Below are 15,058 nucleotides of genomic sequence, written 5' to 3' on the forward strand. Positions count from 1 at the left end.
CACTTCAGAAGATCTGTTCTCTCCTTGGGGTAACCAATGGGTCTCTCCTATTCCAAAGGTCCTTTCACTCTGGCAGAGGATCGGCGTGCTCCAAGAGTCGGCAGAATCAATGGGACACCTCCTTCATGACAGATGGTCTGTACACTCCAAGGGGCAACACAACCCTCTCTCTGTGTTAGTAAGTCTGTGTCTCTCTCAGGCATAGTCCACTGGCCTAGTGCTAATAGATGGAGTGTTCACTGATCTTCGATGAGTATGATGATACAACTCTCGTAGGTGGGGAAGCCTTCAGAGAAGTAGATGGGTGCCTGATTTACAGGCTTACCCTAATTACAGAGGAACTCAATTGCAGGCATTAAGTACAGAATGATGTACCCGCGTTGAACACTGTAAGGATGTATCATTCACGAAAGAGGTCTGAGGCATGGATCATTGAGGACATTTATCAACTAAAATTGTACCTGAAGAGGGTACATGGTCCTGCATAATACAAAACTAACAATTGGTCTTCTTCTGAAACAATCAGGGGATTTTTTCACTTAGGAAACTTTATGTAAAGTTTACAAAGGCTGTGCAACTAGGTAGCTCTTAAAGTGGGGAGTGCACCATCCATCTATCAGATTGGGAGAAACCATTGACGTGGGTGTGTTTTTGTTGCAAATAATCAGATTATTTTCAAGTTTTGCTTCAGATAGTTGTTGAAGACTGTCTTTGCTTGCGTACACTTTCAAAGTAAACCTTACAGAAAAGTCATAGTTGTAAGTTTCACACACTGCTACTTAGCCGTAGATCGTGTGTGCTGAGCTACGAAATGAAACTTAAGGTGAATAGTCATGTCTTGCGCAGACGATCATAGAAAAAAATACACGTTTCCATCTTAAAAAGGCGGCAAAAACTCATGACCCTGAAGCGTCCAATCCAATTCATATTTTAATTCCATTTCCGGTCACTCTCCAGTGCTCCCTCAACACTACCTTTATTCATCACGGCATTTGGGAACCTATGTGTGAAGAGGTCAATCAGAGGTAAAGCACAAAGTGGGTCCCCCCATACAGTCAATACTCCCATTTTTACTTCCACTATGTGACTCCCCACCAGGTTTGCCTGAGAACTGTCACCCGTAATGTCCCACAGTGACCTGCAGTTGCTGATATGTTAGTTTGGTGTCGCGCGGGTGTCCTGTTCCGCCATTGAGGCATCTTTGGCACCGCCGTCTGGCACTCCCCATTGGGCTGCACCTCCAGAATTTCTAATCATCTGGTAATAGAAAGGCCCTCAGATCCCCTCCTCTCTGTAAAGTTATAAGTTCAGTTCTTGAAAGTTTTTCAGAGAGGGGGATTGGATCTCAGTGGGCCGGCAAGTCCTCTTAAAGGAGAGATCTCGTGGATCCGCCCTGCTCCGGTATGGTGGCCCTCTGGATGGAAGGCGGTCTGATCTGGACCGGTCAGGCGAGCGCCCTGGGTCCCTGTAGATATGGGGCTTCCTGGAATTGTATGGCTGAAGGCCTAAACCAGGATCCGTGAGTGAACAGCGGCGGGTCCGTGAGGCATCTGGCTCAGGTGTGCTGAGAGACATGCGGCGGTCACGACGAGGGCTGGCTGCCTGGGGACGAGCTCTGTACGGGCTTCCGGAAGGTGAGGCCATTGGTGTCTCATCAATAAAGGTGGTTATTTCTTCTCGGCAGAAGAAGGCATCGTCTGCACCATTGCCATCACGCATGCCCGCTTCCAAGAACTGACGCAGGGTAGAGAGTCCATCGTCAGATTTCTGCCGCCTTCGGTGGTACTCGAGAAGGTCAGGTGGCTGGTGGATAGGCCCACGGCGTGGGCTCCCGCCCCGGATATCATCAGATGACGACCATTTCTGGATGAAAGGAGTAGTGCGTTGCGAGAACATGTCACTCTCGTCATGGGACATGCGGCGGGAAAGCGGCACCTGTGGAGAGAAAGAAAAGAAAGACTTAAAGTTATTCTTTTCCCTTCTCTATTCTTATTTTATTATTTTGCTCCAAATATTTTATTGAGATCAAAAGACTTGAAGCTATGAAATAAAATGTGTTTGACGACTTTAAAGAATGGTAATTCGAAGGCACCGTGCTCTGTACACCTTGTCATGACTTTCTGTTCCGATTTATTGCTCCCTACTCTTACATTTCTCCTGTCTGTCAGCACAACTTCTGTATACTGGTCTGTTTTTCGATTTTCCTCATAAACAGAGCCCCTCTGATCACCCTGTCTTAATTTCCACGCCCCTCAATCCAACTATTGTTAGCTTGAAAATATGCATTGAATATGAATAGGGGTCCCGGTTTCATGGTATTTTTTTTTTACATTTCCATCTGTATTAATCCATATTTATTTTTTGCTAATTTTATCTGTATTTATCCATATTTATTTTGGGTTTTGTGAAAAAATTATGCTGAAATTAGTGTATTTCCACATTTATTTAACCGATAAATATGCACTCATGCTTGAATGTCTGCCAGATTTCAGTGCTGTGATCACCCGCAGAAGTTAACTCAGTGCCCCTATATGAAAATATGCAAATTTCAGTATCAACCTTGTGTATATTTATCTACTGCTGTTAAAGCCTCTTTTTTAAATCCCTCTCTTTTTTAGCCCCTTCCACGCGGGGCTAATTGGGGGAGGGGGCGTGCCACAGTGCTCGTGACGAGCTGAGCTCGTCATGACTCCGCCCACTCCTGTAGAACGCCGCACAGGAGGGGAATTAGCCCTGCGTGGGCGTTCCGCTGCAGTTATGACGAGCTCAGCTCGTCATGAGCTCAGCTCCACTGTGCCTCATGACGACCTGAGCTCGTCATAAGCATTGAAGAGTTTAACGCCCTTACCTATCAATCCACACAGCTATTGGCTTGGCAGTCATGGTTGACAGTATTTAGAATTACTCAAAAAGTAACCAATTTCTGTTTTTATCCACATTTAAAAATAAATACAGATATGAAAATAAATGTTTTCTGTCTGTATGTATCTGTAAAAATCAGTAAAAACGGAAAACAGGGAGCATTAATTAAGAGTCCCTGAGTATTAGGCAGCAGCTTTCCAGGCAGCCTGCAACTGCCTTTAATCACCACGAGATGGCAGAACAAGCTTACAAAATGCATTCATCAGACGTGTGCTTTCTAGTTGGGGCCACTGGTAGCTCAGTAAACATTGGGCCTGGTAGAGAACTGGGTGATAGAAAATCATCTGATTTGTGAAGGGAAATGCATAGTTCAGAGGAGAGTCCATTGGCGTAATTTCCACCGCCAGAGGGATAGCCTAGCGGATGAAATTCTCTCGGAAGATTTTCGTCTAAATCTACCACTTCCTTCGTAGGCCTGAGAACACATTAGCATATTTGGTGACATCACAGGAAGTGAAGTCACATAGACTTTGACATCGATGGTATAAAGAGAAATATTCATGGAAATTAAAAAAATACTGTTGTTTGAAGACGGAGTCTGTCACTGAATATTACTGCTTCCTGTGACCCGCTGCAAGTTCCCATGGATACAATACTATTTGCTTTTAAATCCCCAACGGTGCTCACTCTGGCTGGAGACGCTTGTTAAATATATATCTTCCTGGTCAGCAGCTACAGCAAACTATGAGGCATATTATCAAGGAGTTGCGATAATTATCGCAAATCGCGCTTAGCGCGATTTACTTTATCGCTGGATTACATTGCCGAATTAGCGATGTATTATCAACGTTTTGCTAACAGGCGATGTAATTCCAGCGATAGACGCCGATTATCAGGAATAGCGAGTGAAATCCAGTGATGATTTCACAGCGTTAAGTAGAAGCTTTCTAATAGGGGAGTGTGGACCTAACATGGCAATCCACCTCCCATTATCACTTTGCCCAAGTCAAATTAAAAGCAGGCGTTACATTCCTGCAATAACCGCGGTTAGCGCAGTTATTTTTATCGCTTCGCGGGTCTGCTGCATGGCTTGTAAATATCACAAAGCCGTGTTAGATAGAATTCCCATGTTGTTGTGCTCAGGAACGCCTACTTTGCAAGTCATTAGCGATATTGATCGCTGACATGTAAAGTCGCAAGGAAACATGCGCTAACGCTTTTTAGCGTGTCCTGGTAAATAAGGTGATTAAAAAATCGCCGCTTTTTCAGCGCTATGTGCCGAAAAAGCAGCGATGTTTCCCTTGATAATATGCCTCTTTGTCTGTGTCTCTGTCACTCTCAGGTGTATTCTGGGTCTCACACAGTTGTATGATGTTTCAAAGCACATGGAGACGCAATACAGGAATCCGAACAGGGATGGCGTCTGTGATAAATGGAAGTCTTGTTCAACATAAACTAAGCAGCGCCAGATATCAGAACATGACATAACGTGAAAAGAAGGAGGACAGATAAGACTAAATGCTGCGTGGGGCTGTCTGCTTCTTGTAATGAGGAAGTATTGAATGTGATATACTGGTGTTAATTATGTCAGCCTACTGAAATGGATATAGACAGCATATACTGGGGATTATAAGTATTGTTGCCGCTGAAGCGATTTGTTTAACTTGCAAAACCAATAAAAACATTTATAAAAAAAAAAGAAATTGTTCCTGCCTGAATATGCAACAGTGATATGCCGGGTTGCAACCCGATGATTGTGGAGCACATTGGCTCATTTGTTCCTTCTGTGGATAAAATCAATAAAAGAAATTTAAACAAAAAAAAACAAAAAAACCTTCCTGAAAAAAGTGGTTCTTTGACAGAAATTGCATGAAAAAAGTTACTTGGGGGCCTTGCACCGCATACACCAGGTACTGGACGCACCGCAAAATGTGTGTCTCAAAAGCAATTCCATGTGAATATCGGTTCCTGGAAGGCGTTTGACTTCTTATATTACAAACAGGCACTCTCCACTGCACATGCTGCGCGGCCCGCGCTGCAAAAGTGCAACTGCCGTACTGCGTTCACTGGGTTCTCACGACCCACCATTGCATGCACTAAGTCCTAGATGCTTTTCGCTGAGCACAATGCACAGTAGAAACCCCCCATGGCTATCCTACATACACTGGGCCTACAGGCTCCATAGTGACAGTGCAAACTGGATTTTGAAGTATGTTTTGTAGTACTACAATAGTACTACAAACGTGCTACAAAAAGCCACTCACAAACCTACATGCAGAGTTTCTGCCTTTCCTATTTCTTTTTCTGTGCAGAGCTCTTCGTCTCGACTTCAGGGTCTCCACGCACAGAGGTGTACGTTTTAGTAGTAAATGTGGAGGAACAGAGGGGGTGGCTGGAAAATGGGGATTATATGCGACTAAACGGAAGGATTATAGGGAGGGACGTCACCCATCCACAAAAGAGTAAGTAATTACTATTTACAAACTGCAGTTCTAAAGTTACCCAAAACAGTAGTAAATTACCCCATCTCTGAGATAAAATAAGGCCAGCACCACACATGGCCAACCACTGCTTTTGCAACACCCTCCCATAGAAAATAATAGAGTTAGGGACTTGAAATGAAACCCCATGGGAAATAATGTTACATTAAATTAAATAATTCAAAATATAAAAAATATGAATGTATTTAATTTAAGGTTAACAAATATAAAAATAGTACATATTAATTATAACATATTTTAATATCCTATTTTGAGTTTAGAAATTCATGTAATAATTATTTTTATCAAAATATAATAAAGTTACTTTTAATTAATTCTATACCTCACTTTTTAATAAATATACTCACACTAATATTACTACTTATTGTTTTCAGTTTTAACTTATAATCATAAATGTTTCTCCACGCCCTTTTGCAGGGGGTGGAGGAGTGTAAGAGTACACTTTTGAGTAACTTTACACTCCGATTATGTAAATAAGCAAAAGTTGTACAGTTACTAAAAAGTACAAGAGTGAATTACACATGCACATTACTCGCAAGTGTAATTTACTTTTGTGGATAGCCCCACGCATACCCAGGGTCCTCCATTACCTAGACTGTGTTGTTGACTTCCCCTAAATACAGATACACCAAGCATCATGCACAGGTTGCAGGAATGCATCTGCATCCTCTGTTGCATAACACAGGGTCCTGTGCATTCATCTTCAATAATACTGGGTGATGGAAATGTCTAAGTGCATGCACTGTATCCTTCAGGGTCCTCAGTGACAGCCCGGGGCCCCGATTGCCTACACTATGTTCTGGATTCCCTGCCCAAAACAGCGCAAGCCCACCTAACAGCATAAACACAAAATTTGGCCTCAGAGGCACCGACTTCCTCAAATTGTTCACAATCGTATATTGTTATATTATATAACAAATTACAAAATCCAGCAATTTCCTCCTTTTGCATATCTGTCTTAGTAACCCTTGCGCTGCGTCCTTGTAATCTGCTACTGAGTAACCTTGGCACTGGAAACAACCTTTACAATGCAACCATTACATCGCACGGCACTTACAACGCAGTCATTACATCCAGTGGCGGCTGGTGACATTTGAAAGTGGTGAGGCGTAAATAATGAACTGTGGTGAGCGAGTTCAGCAAGCGAGGCCGAACCACCTATGGGGGGGGGGGGGGGGTTTGGCGGGTTCGGGGGGTTCTCCCATGAGAACATTTTGAAAAAAGAGTGGGCAAATGGTGCATTCTGAAGCACATTTGAGAAAGAGGTTGCTTGGCGAATACATCTCTGGGAGTAACCAGACAAGTCTCTTTGCACTTGCACAGATACATCTCTCTCCCTGCATTCACATAGGCACAGTCACCCTGCAATCATAGACCCATTACTCGCCCTTCCCTGACACATCACTAAGCCAGCATTCACCCATCCACATCACTCACTCTGGACTCACACAGGTACACTGCTCAACCTGCACTCACACAGACATCACTCACCCTGGACTCACGCAGGCACACTGCTCACCATGCACTCACACAGACATCACTCACCCTGGACTCACACAGGCACACTGCTCAGCCTGCACTCACACAGACATCACTCACCCCGGACTCACACAGGCACACTGCTCAGCCTCTTGCAATACTCGGGGTCGTGCCGTGGGGGTCATGGCAACATTGTATATTTTATTAAAAGGGATACGGCTATTTTTTTTACCAGTAGGTTACCAACAAAACGACGTTATTATGGGCAATCTCCGGAGAGGGGCCAAAAAATGAATGGGCATATCATCTAAACTGACGTGTCTGAGCTGTTTTGAGGCACAATAGTACTCAGTGTGACAAACTGACACTTTCAGAATCTTCATTCAAAGTACCCTTTGTCTGCCTCATCTCACCTGCCACGAATCCAGATTCTAAACTTTTTAAGTAATTCTGTGCTGCGTTCCGGGCTTTGTTACAGCGCCTTGGGCACCCGCGGGGCACTGGGCTGTGACTCACCTCAGCATGAACTGCTGCAGGCTCGAGTGTGCGCATTCAATTTATATCTGACGCACATGCGCTGAATCCTATGCGTCGTGACACAGAGCACCCTTCACAGCTAATGGAAAGTCAAAATTGCACGTAACCCACATGGAGGAGGAGCGGAAGTTAGTAACATGATCTATGCAAACTTTACACGAGCCTATGTAGCCCGGGCAGGTAGAAAGACATCAAAACAATAGCAGCTAACTGTAACATTAAGTTGAAAACGAAATCATACAAACACGCATCTAGCCATACCTGAATAGAGCCCTAGGAGAGACAGTACTCAAGCAGATCCTTAGCAAGACTCATGGTACTCGGGCAATAGAAGATAGAAGTCACTAGCCAGGGTCGGCCTGTGCAGACTATGCCACATAAAAAAGGAAACCTTGGAGCATCTATTTTTGTTGTTGTAGATTTATGTAGCGCAAACTCGACGGGAAGGTATTGGAGCGCTTTACATGAGAACTAGGTACGTTAAACAAGGACACAATCATTTCTTAGTAGGCACGGAGAGATTCAATGATTTGCCCAGAATCACAGGAAACTGAGCCGACGCCGAGGGTCGAACCCGGTTCCCCAGCTCCAAAGTCGGCAGTTCTGGGCGTAAGGCCACAACCTCCCCCCAATAATGCATCCGCCCGGTTCTTTCAAATGCGCAGCGCACTTTAATACATTTCTATCTAGTGGGATGCGCACATGCTCTGAAGCAAAAGACCTACACTTCTCCGCGGAAACCCTGCTGACCCGTAGTCGGGGAAGCAGGGACTAACATGTGGGCTGTTTTGGCTGGCACTTCACCCAGACACCCCCTTTCAGATCCTGAAGTTCCGTTTCATGTGATATCCTATTGGGTTCTGGGATCTGTAGTCACTCACGGGATGCCGCATTAAATCAACTGGGCTGACACAGAAAATGCCAGGACACATTATGTTGCACGTGTAAGTGAACACGGTACACTTTCCTCAAAAGTCACCATCCCTTCTGTGCCAGGCCCCAATTGTGGCACAGCGGGTAAAGGGTGGTCTTTGAATAAGGGGGGGGGGGGGATCAGGTGGTGGTCTGGCTGCTGCCCTCAGAAGGCAAATACTCGTCCAGCAGATGGTGCACCGCTTTAACTGGGTGCCCTCCACCCTCCCCCCTCCCCTACCCCTCAGGTATCGCCCAGTGGATTAGCGAAGCCCAGAGACTCGCTACCAATCCACAGTTTCCCGTCTGCTTGGGTGAGCAAACAAAAAGGGTCATGTCGCGCAGGGCTGGGGTTAACAAATAAAACATTTCAATTTTTAAAACTTACCAGGTCCGCGCCTTCTATGCTCCGGGGTCCAGGTCTCATGATTGCTGTTGGCGCCTAGCCGCCTACAGGAACTTCCGCCGACCGCCGATCCCTCACAGCCAATCCTGGCGCCTATAGGGCACAGCTACTATCTGCCCACCCAGCCCATTAGAAAACGGAGGCTTGAGCCTTTGCCCCAGCCACAGCAGGCACTATTGCGCATGCGTGGGCACGGAGATTCGCCCTCCGTCCCCACTCATGCGTACTTGTGCCCCACTTGTGTCCCATGTCTGACGACAATGTGAATGCCTTCAAACCCTGAAGGGGTTGGGCGGCCCGACGTCATGCTAACTGACAGGCATTGTCAGTTCAGTTCTTCTACGTAGGCAGGGCATCTCCGACCGAACTTAAGTAAACTGACAGAGTTCAGTTTACTTAAGTTCACAAAAACCGAGGGAGGGAGCTGCGGGCACGGTCGGACGGCTGACGGCTGGTGGGGCAACGCCCCAGCGCCCTTAATGGACGCACCGCCACTGATTACATCGCAACATCCTTTACAATGCATACCATTACAATGCATGACACTACATCGCATGTCACTACAACGCAGGCATTACAACGCATACCATTACAACGCATACCATTGCAACGCATAGTACCCCCACACTATCACTATCCAACACTTACCCTACTTTTGCACCCCCTGGAGTTAGAATAGTAATTGTTAACCCCTACACTATCCAACACTTACCCTACTGTGGCACCCCCTGGAGTTAGAATAGTAATTGTTACCCCTATACTATCCAACAATGACCCTCCTGTTGCACCCCCTGGAGTTAGAATAGTAATTTTTACCCCTATACTATCCAATACTTACCTGAAATGCAATGTAATGGTATGCGTTGTAATGGTATGCGTTGTAAAGGTACAATGCGATGTAATGGAATGCATTGTAAAGGTAGTTTCTGAAAATGCGATGTAGTGTCATGCGATGTAATGGAATGCGTTGTAAGTAATGTTGCGATGTAAAAACTGCGTTTTAAAGGCATGCGTTGTAAATATATGCGTTGTAGCGTCATACATTCCCTTGGCACAGAGTCCCTCCACTGCATGTTCTAGTTTGGTGACTTCCTATGCTTCATCCAGTGGTCCAGTGCTGCATGTATAGCAAATACATACCTACTTTGTCCGAAGGCCATCCTTTACAAACACTGTGTCACTTCATACAGTGGGCCAGGGTATGCCTCTGCTGCACCCACTGTATATTAAGTACACATTACATTAGTCTCTTAAAGTTGTCAGAGTTCTCTGGCTCACCTGATGCCGGTTCACCTGCAGGTAGTGCACCCTGTCGCTGGGCCTCAGGGGCAGGAACTTGCCCTCCTTTGTCTCAGCCCCAATGAACTGAGGAACTCGCTTCATGGAGGCCGTGCCATTGGCATCAAAGCGCACCTCACATAAGCGCCCATCCAGGTAGCCGTCCCGTTCGTTGTCTAGAGAAGAGAAAAAGACACCTGATGAATGTTTAATTCCTCTATCTTTGAAGATAGTTCTTGCAAACCACCTCAGGGGTGTAGGGTACACACCTCACCACAAAGGGTGACTATGCTATTTCAGGCACATACAGTGTTTATAATCCAAGTCAGCCATATGCCTTTCCCCACTTCAGATCACATTGCTTGCAATCATCTCTACTTCCCTCCAAGACTACATCCTAAAGGCTTTTCTTGCACTCCGTGAACCATGTTTAGTTTTTCTACTGAAGGCAGGTGCAGATGTGCCTGATGACTCATCTTCCCTAAGAAGGCACATGCATTGTTTGTCTTGTCTTTTGGTGACAAGTAGCTTGCCATGTTCTAAGATGGTTCAGCCTTTCCCATCATCCATTAGCAAAGGAAGTAAAAGCACTGAATTTCCCATCATCCATCTGCACCAGAAGTGACATCATGGCATTTCGACATAATTCATGTGTGCAGCAAATGACATCACCTCCTGCCTTCTACCTACTTCAATCAATCCTTCAGGGCATCCCACCACTTGAGTGTCCGCAGCGAAGGGCAGACACAGAAAAGGGTGTTGCTTGTTTCGGCCTGTGGGGTCAGGGACGGCACTGGACAAGAATGCCTATTTTACTGAAACTCACCTTGTGCTGTCAGTCCTAACAATCACACCCAGATCTGGATGATCTCAGCACCCACATAGCATTCACACAACACATACACCCAACTTCGTACAAATCCCACTGACTACCACACACTCTCAAACTACAGAAATCACATTGGAGCTAATGCTCATTAACCTTTGCTCTATAGTACTACATTAACCAGTCATCGCAGACCTCAACACCTATCACAAGCTTGACTGATGCCCTCACCCCACATCCTCGTACATCCTAGATATCCTTCTTCCCACAGAGCCCAGCATCATCCTGTGGACCGAGCATGTATGATGGGAGGAGGCCTCGCTGTAGTCCATAAGTTCTCATGGTTCTGCATCCAAGGCATTTAACCCCTCCCATGCTCTCGTCGGCCGTTGGCTGACGGGAGCACTCCCTCCCCAGTGCTGCCGTCAGCCAACTGCCGATGAAGCCCCGCCCACCTTTTAGAACGCCCGCACTGGGCGGAAAAACCGCCGCGGTTAAGGCAATAAGTAACACACAACTCCATGGAGCTGCTGACATGCCATTACCTACTCTATTCAAACAAAAGCACTGCCTTCCATCTCATCTATAGGGTCCAGTGCACAACTAGGACTTCATTGATGAATTTCTAGATTTCCTCGCCACCATGACCATCCAACATTCCCACATCACACTTTATCCTCCCAAACGCACAAGCTCAAAAAAGCACAAGAGACAGCATCAACAAGCTCATCGTGGTACGGCATGTCATGCATCCAACAAACTCCAAAGACCACAATCTCCTCCTTGTCTCCCCAACATCACCAACAACCCAATGCAAACCAACCATGCCTATGTACTGGAATCGCCACTTTGCCACACCTCTCTCCCTGCTTAGTGTCCTACCAACAAATCAAGGTCAACCAAAAAAGAGAAGACTAAACCTTCAGATCATTCAAAGACTTCTCCGTAGAAAACCTAATGCTTCAATTCATCTCTTACCCTGTCAACTCCACAGCCAATGCCAACAATCTTCTAAACAACTTCAACACTTTTTGGGAAAACTATGTGAACATCCACACCCCAATTAAAACAGGCAACTGCAAGACAAAACTTTCAGCATCCTGGTTCTCTAAAGACCTTGCTTACAATAACAATCTTTCCACAGACAGGAAAGAAAATGGAAGAGAAATAGAACTGCTGATGACCTCGACATACTGAAGTGCCTCGGGACACCAGGCAGATATTTCATCTCATCAGTCAAAGCAAAGTGCTGTACCAACAACACCACTGAGGCCACCAATGGAGGCCAAATGCTTTTCAAGACAATGAAGCAATAAATCAACCCTCTGCCAGACTCCCCGATTCCTCATTCCACAGAAAAGTGCAATGCCATCAACCTCTTCTTCAGTGAAAAATACATAAGAAATGAAAACCCATCAACAACACCCCATGAGCTTCCTCTCTTATGCCCACCCCGTCCCGTGGAGTTTCTCAATTATCAGCCTTCGGAGCCCTGTCGCTCCCAGATCTCGCTTTCATACTCCACTCCCTCAAAGGCACTTCTTATGAAGATGATGTCTTAGACTTGTCCTTCATCACTGATCTCTTTGGGGACGTTCTCTCACCCCTATTCATGACTGCCCAAGCCTCACTTACTCACAGCATCTTCCCAATAGCTCTCAAGACAGGACAGAACACCCCACTCTTTAAAAAACCTGAACTATTTGTTCGATTGTTGGGCTTCATTTACGACATTCTTGAAACATGCTCTTGTTTATATGGCTATAAAAAAGGGAAAATCAGACCTTCACTATCCTCCTCTAAACCGTGAGACAGCTGCACTTTATCACGCCGCCGTGCCCCCGGGATGACCGCAATGGGCTGTGTAATATCTGAAGCAATGCATGTGTAACGTAATGCGCAGCCAGCCCGGTGGGTTGTAGGCTGAAAGCTGTGTATCATGGAAGATCAGAATAAAGGTCTTTAAAAAAAAAAGAAACCTGAACTAGATCCTTAACCCTTATCAAATCATGATCCATCGCTGGTCTACCCTTCATGGGCAAGATCATTGAAAAAAACAAGTCACGTCAATTCCAAGATCATATCAATACTAAACATCTCCTGCACGACTACCACTCTGGCATCAGATCACATGGAGACAGCTGCCTTACTTATTGTAGACAATGCTCTCTTGACCCCAGGAGAAGATGATCCCCTGCCTTCCCGTATTGCTGGACTTCTCAGCTGCCTTCGATATAGTCAACCATCCGTCCCTCACATGCACATGCACCCTGGATCCTCGAATGGGATTCACTGGGAATGTCCTTCACTGGTTCTCCTCCTGTCTTTCCAACTGAATCGAGTTTGTTGATAAGGGCACTGCCAGGCCCCAAAAAGTCCCTGTCAGGTACGTAGTCCACCGGGGTTACCTTCTGTCTCCTGCCATCTTCAACCTCAACGAGGAGTCGCGTGGTGCTCAACTCACAGATAACAGCATCAAGATTGACCAATGTGGCGATGATACACAACTCCCCTTGGATGTCTCCTCTGCTTCAAACATCCAACCCCTCAAACTGCCTGCACATCATCCGTGATATGACAGGTAACATCATACTGGGGATGCCAACCCCTCCTGTCCCCCATCGGCTCTCAAATAGTTAATTAATTAACCCTTTCAACAAATGTCCGACCCGGCCGTACCACACTTTTCAACCATTCAATACTATTTGAAATATTCAAGAGTGATTTAAGGCTGTGCTTCTCCAGTTCCTTTTAAAGAAGTTGACTTGTGATCAGTGGTGGCTAGCATGTCCCAAGGGTGGTGGTGGTGGGGGGGCACATAATAAAAAAAGGCACTGACCTTTTCTACGAGCGCAACGTTTTCCTCGATCCTTCTCTCATCGAGGCAGGTACACTCCCTACTCCCGGGCCAATTATGACGCTGCTCTCATGCAGCATGAGAGCAGCACTAGGATTGGTGGGACCTGCTCCTATCAGCGCTCACAAGAGCACTGGAGGCCTGCGCTTTCTCAAACACAGACTACAGAAGTTTAAAATGCACATGTCTGGCTGGCCGTCGCAAGACGGCCGGCCAAAGAGGCATGCGCATTTTAAACTCAAGAACACAAAGCTTCCTGCTGGCACTCAGCAGCCATGGCCCGCCCTGTCCTGAAGCTCAGTTCAAGATGGGTCAGTTGCTGAAAAATAAAATAGTAATAAATACACGTTATTACCATTTTCTTTTTCAGCTCTGGCCTGGGGCTTTTGCTTGTGGTGCGAAGCTCCTCTGCTCAAACGGAGGAGCTGACCCTGCTCGTTATCCCGCCTCCCCCTCAAAACTTCGCCCAGCTTCCAGCTTCCTGTCTTCTCTATGACCCTTTAACGGCTTCTCAATTGATTAGCTCCATACCGTCCCTCCTCCAACTCACCAAATTCATTACAATCTATTTGGCTTTTGCAAATGACAGTCCCCTGAACCAACCCTCAGCCACATCTCAAACACTCTCACTCTACTCCCCACAACCATCCGCCTCTTTTCTCATGGCTGTAACAGCATTTGACACAGTCAACCACGCTGCTATACTAATGACTCTTCCCTCTCTGGGAGTCACATAAAATGCTCCGAACAGGTTTTCCTACCCATACCAGTATTCCATCGCAAATTTCTACTCTCCGTGGGTATTTTATTGGCAATGAAATTCCCTACTTTTGAGCGATTACGAGTCTGGCGGTCTACGGCACGCCAGACTTGTGAAGGTGATTGTCAAAAGGCACCTGGGAGACCCGGCTGCCTTTTGACAATCAGCGTGGTTGGACCGCCAATGCCCGCCGCAGCTGCCAGGAAACCACTGTTCCCTGGCAAAGTCGCGGCGGTCCAGAAGCAGTAATATGCTGGGTGGGACCACCGATGTCCCGCCAAGCATATTACAAGTTTCCTCTCTGCCATGGTTTTCATGGTAGTTCCATTGCCATGAAAACAGTGACGGAGAGAGAACAAAGGGACCATACAGGGCCCCCTGGTGCCTCACGTCATGTAGATGCACACAGAGGATCACAACATGTGCTCCCCTGTGTGCATGCACACCAGTTCCTGCACAGCATGTAATGCCGCGCAGGAACTGTTTTTGGCATTTGCATTCATGTGCGCATTTTCTGAGGCACCGCCGTGGGTACGCCATAAACCATCCAGCCAGACAGGAGGAAACCCCTAATCTGGCAGGCGGCCTGACCAGGGGTTTGGCAGTTCGGCAGCGAGCGGACCCGGCTCCGCACTGCCAA

The 15,058-nt window shown here is 46.4% G+C and overlaps 1 protein-coding gene across 1 annotated transcript in view; it reads right to left on the reverse strand.

Annotated features, from left to right (window-relative positions):
- Window positions 1-427: 427 nt before the first annotated feature.
- The window catches only part of GPR162 (G protein-coupled receptor 162), a 52,111-nt gene continuing 37,480 nt past the window's right edge, over window positions 428-15,058 (reverse strand). Inside the window, exons 3-4 of the mRNA XM_086932931.1 lie at window positions 9,976-10,151; window positions 428-1,935 (exon numbers count right to left, since the gene is read on the reverse strand). Of these exons, the coding sequence (XP_086789057.1) occupies window positions 1,300-1,935; window positions 9,976-10,151 (812 nt within the window). The 3' untranslated portion in view covers window positions 428-1,299. The remainder of the gene's footprint in view (window positions 1,936-9,975; window positions 10,152-15,058) is intronic.

The sequence above is a fragment of the Lissotriton vulgaris genome, chromosome 7 (assembly GCF_964263255.1).
Source record: "Lissotriton vulgaris chromosome 7, aLisVul1.2, whole genome shotgun sequence".
Lineage (NCBI taxonomy): Eukaryota > Metazoa > Chordata > Amphibia > Caudata > Salamandridae > Lissotriton > Lissotriton vulgaris.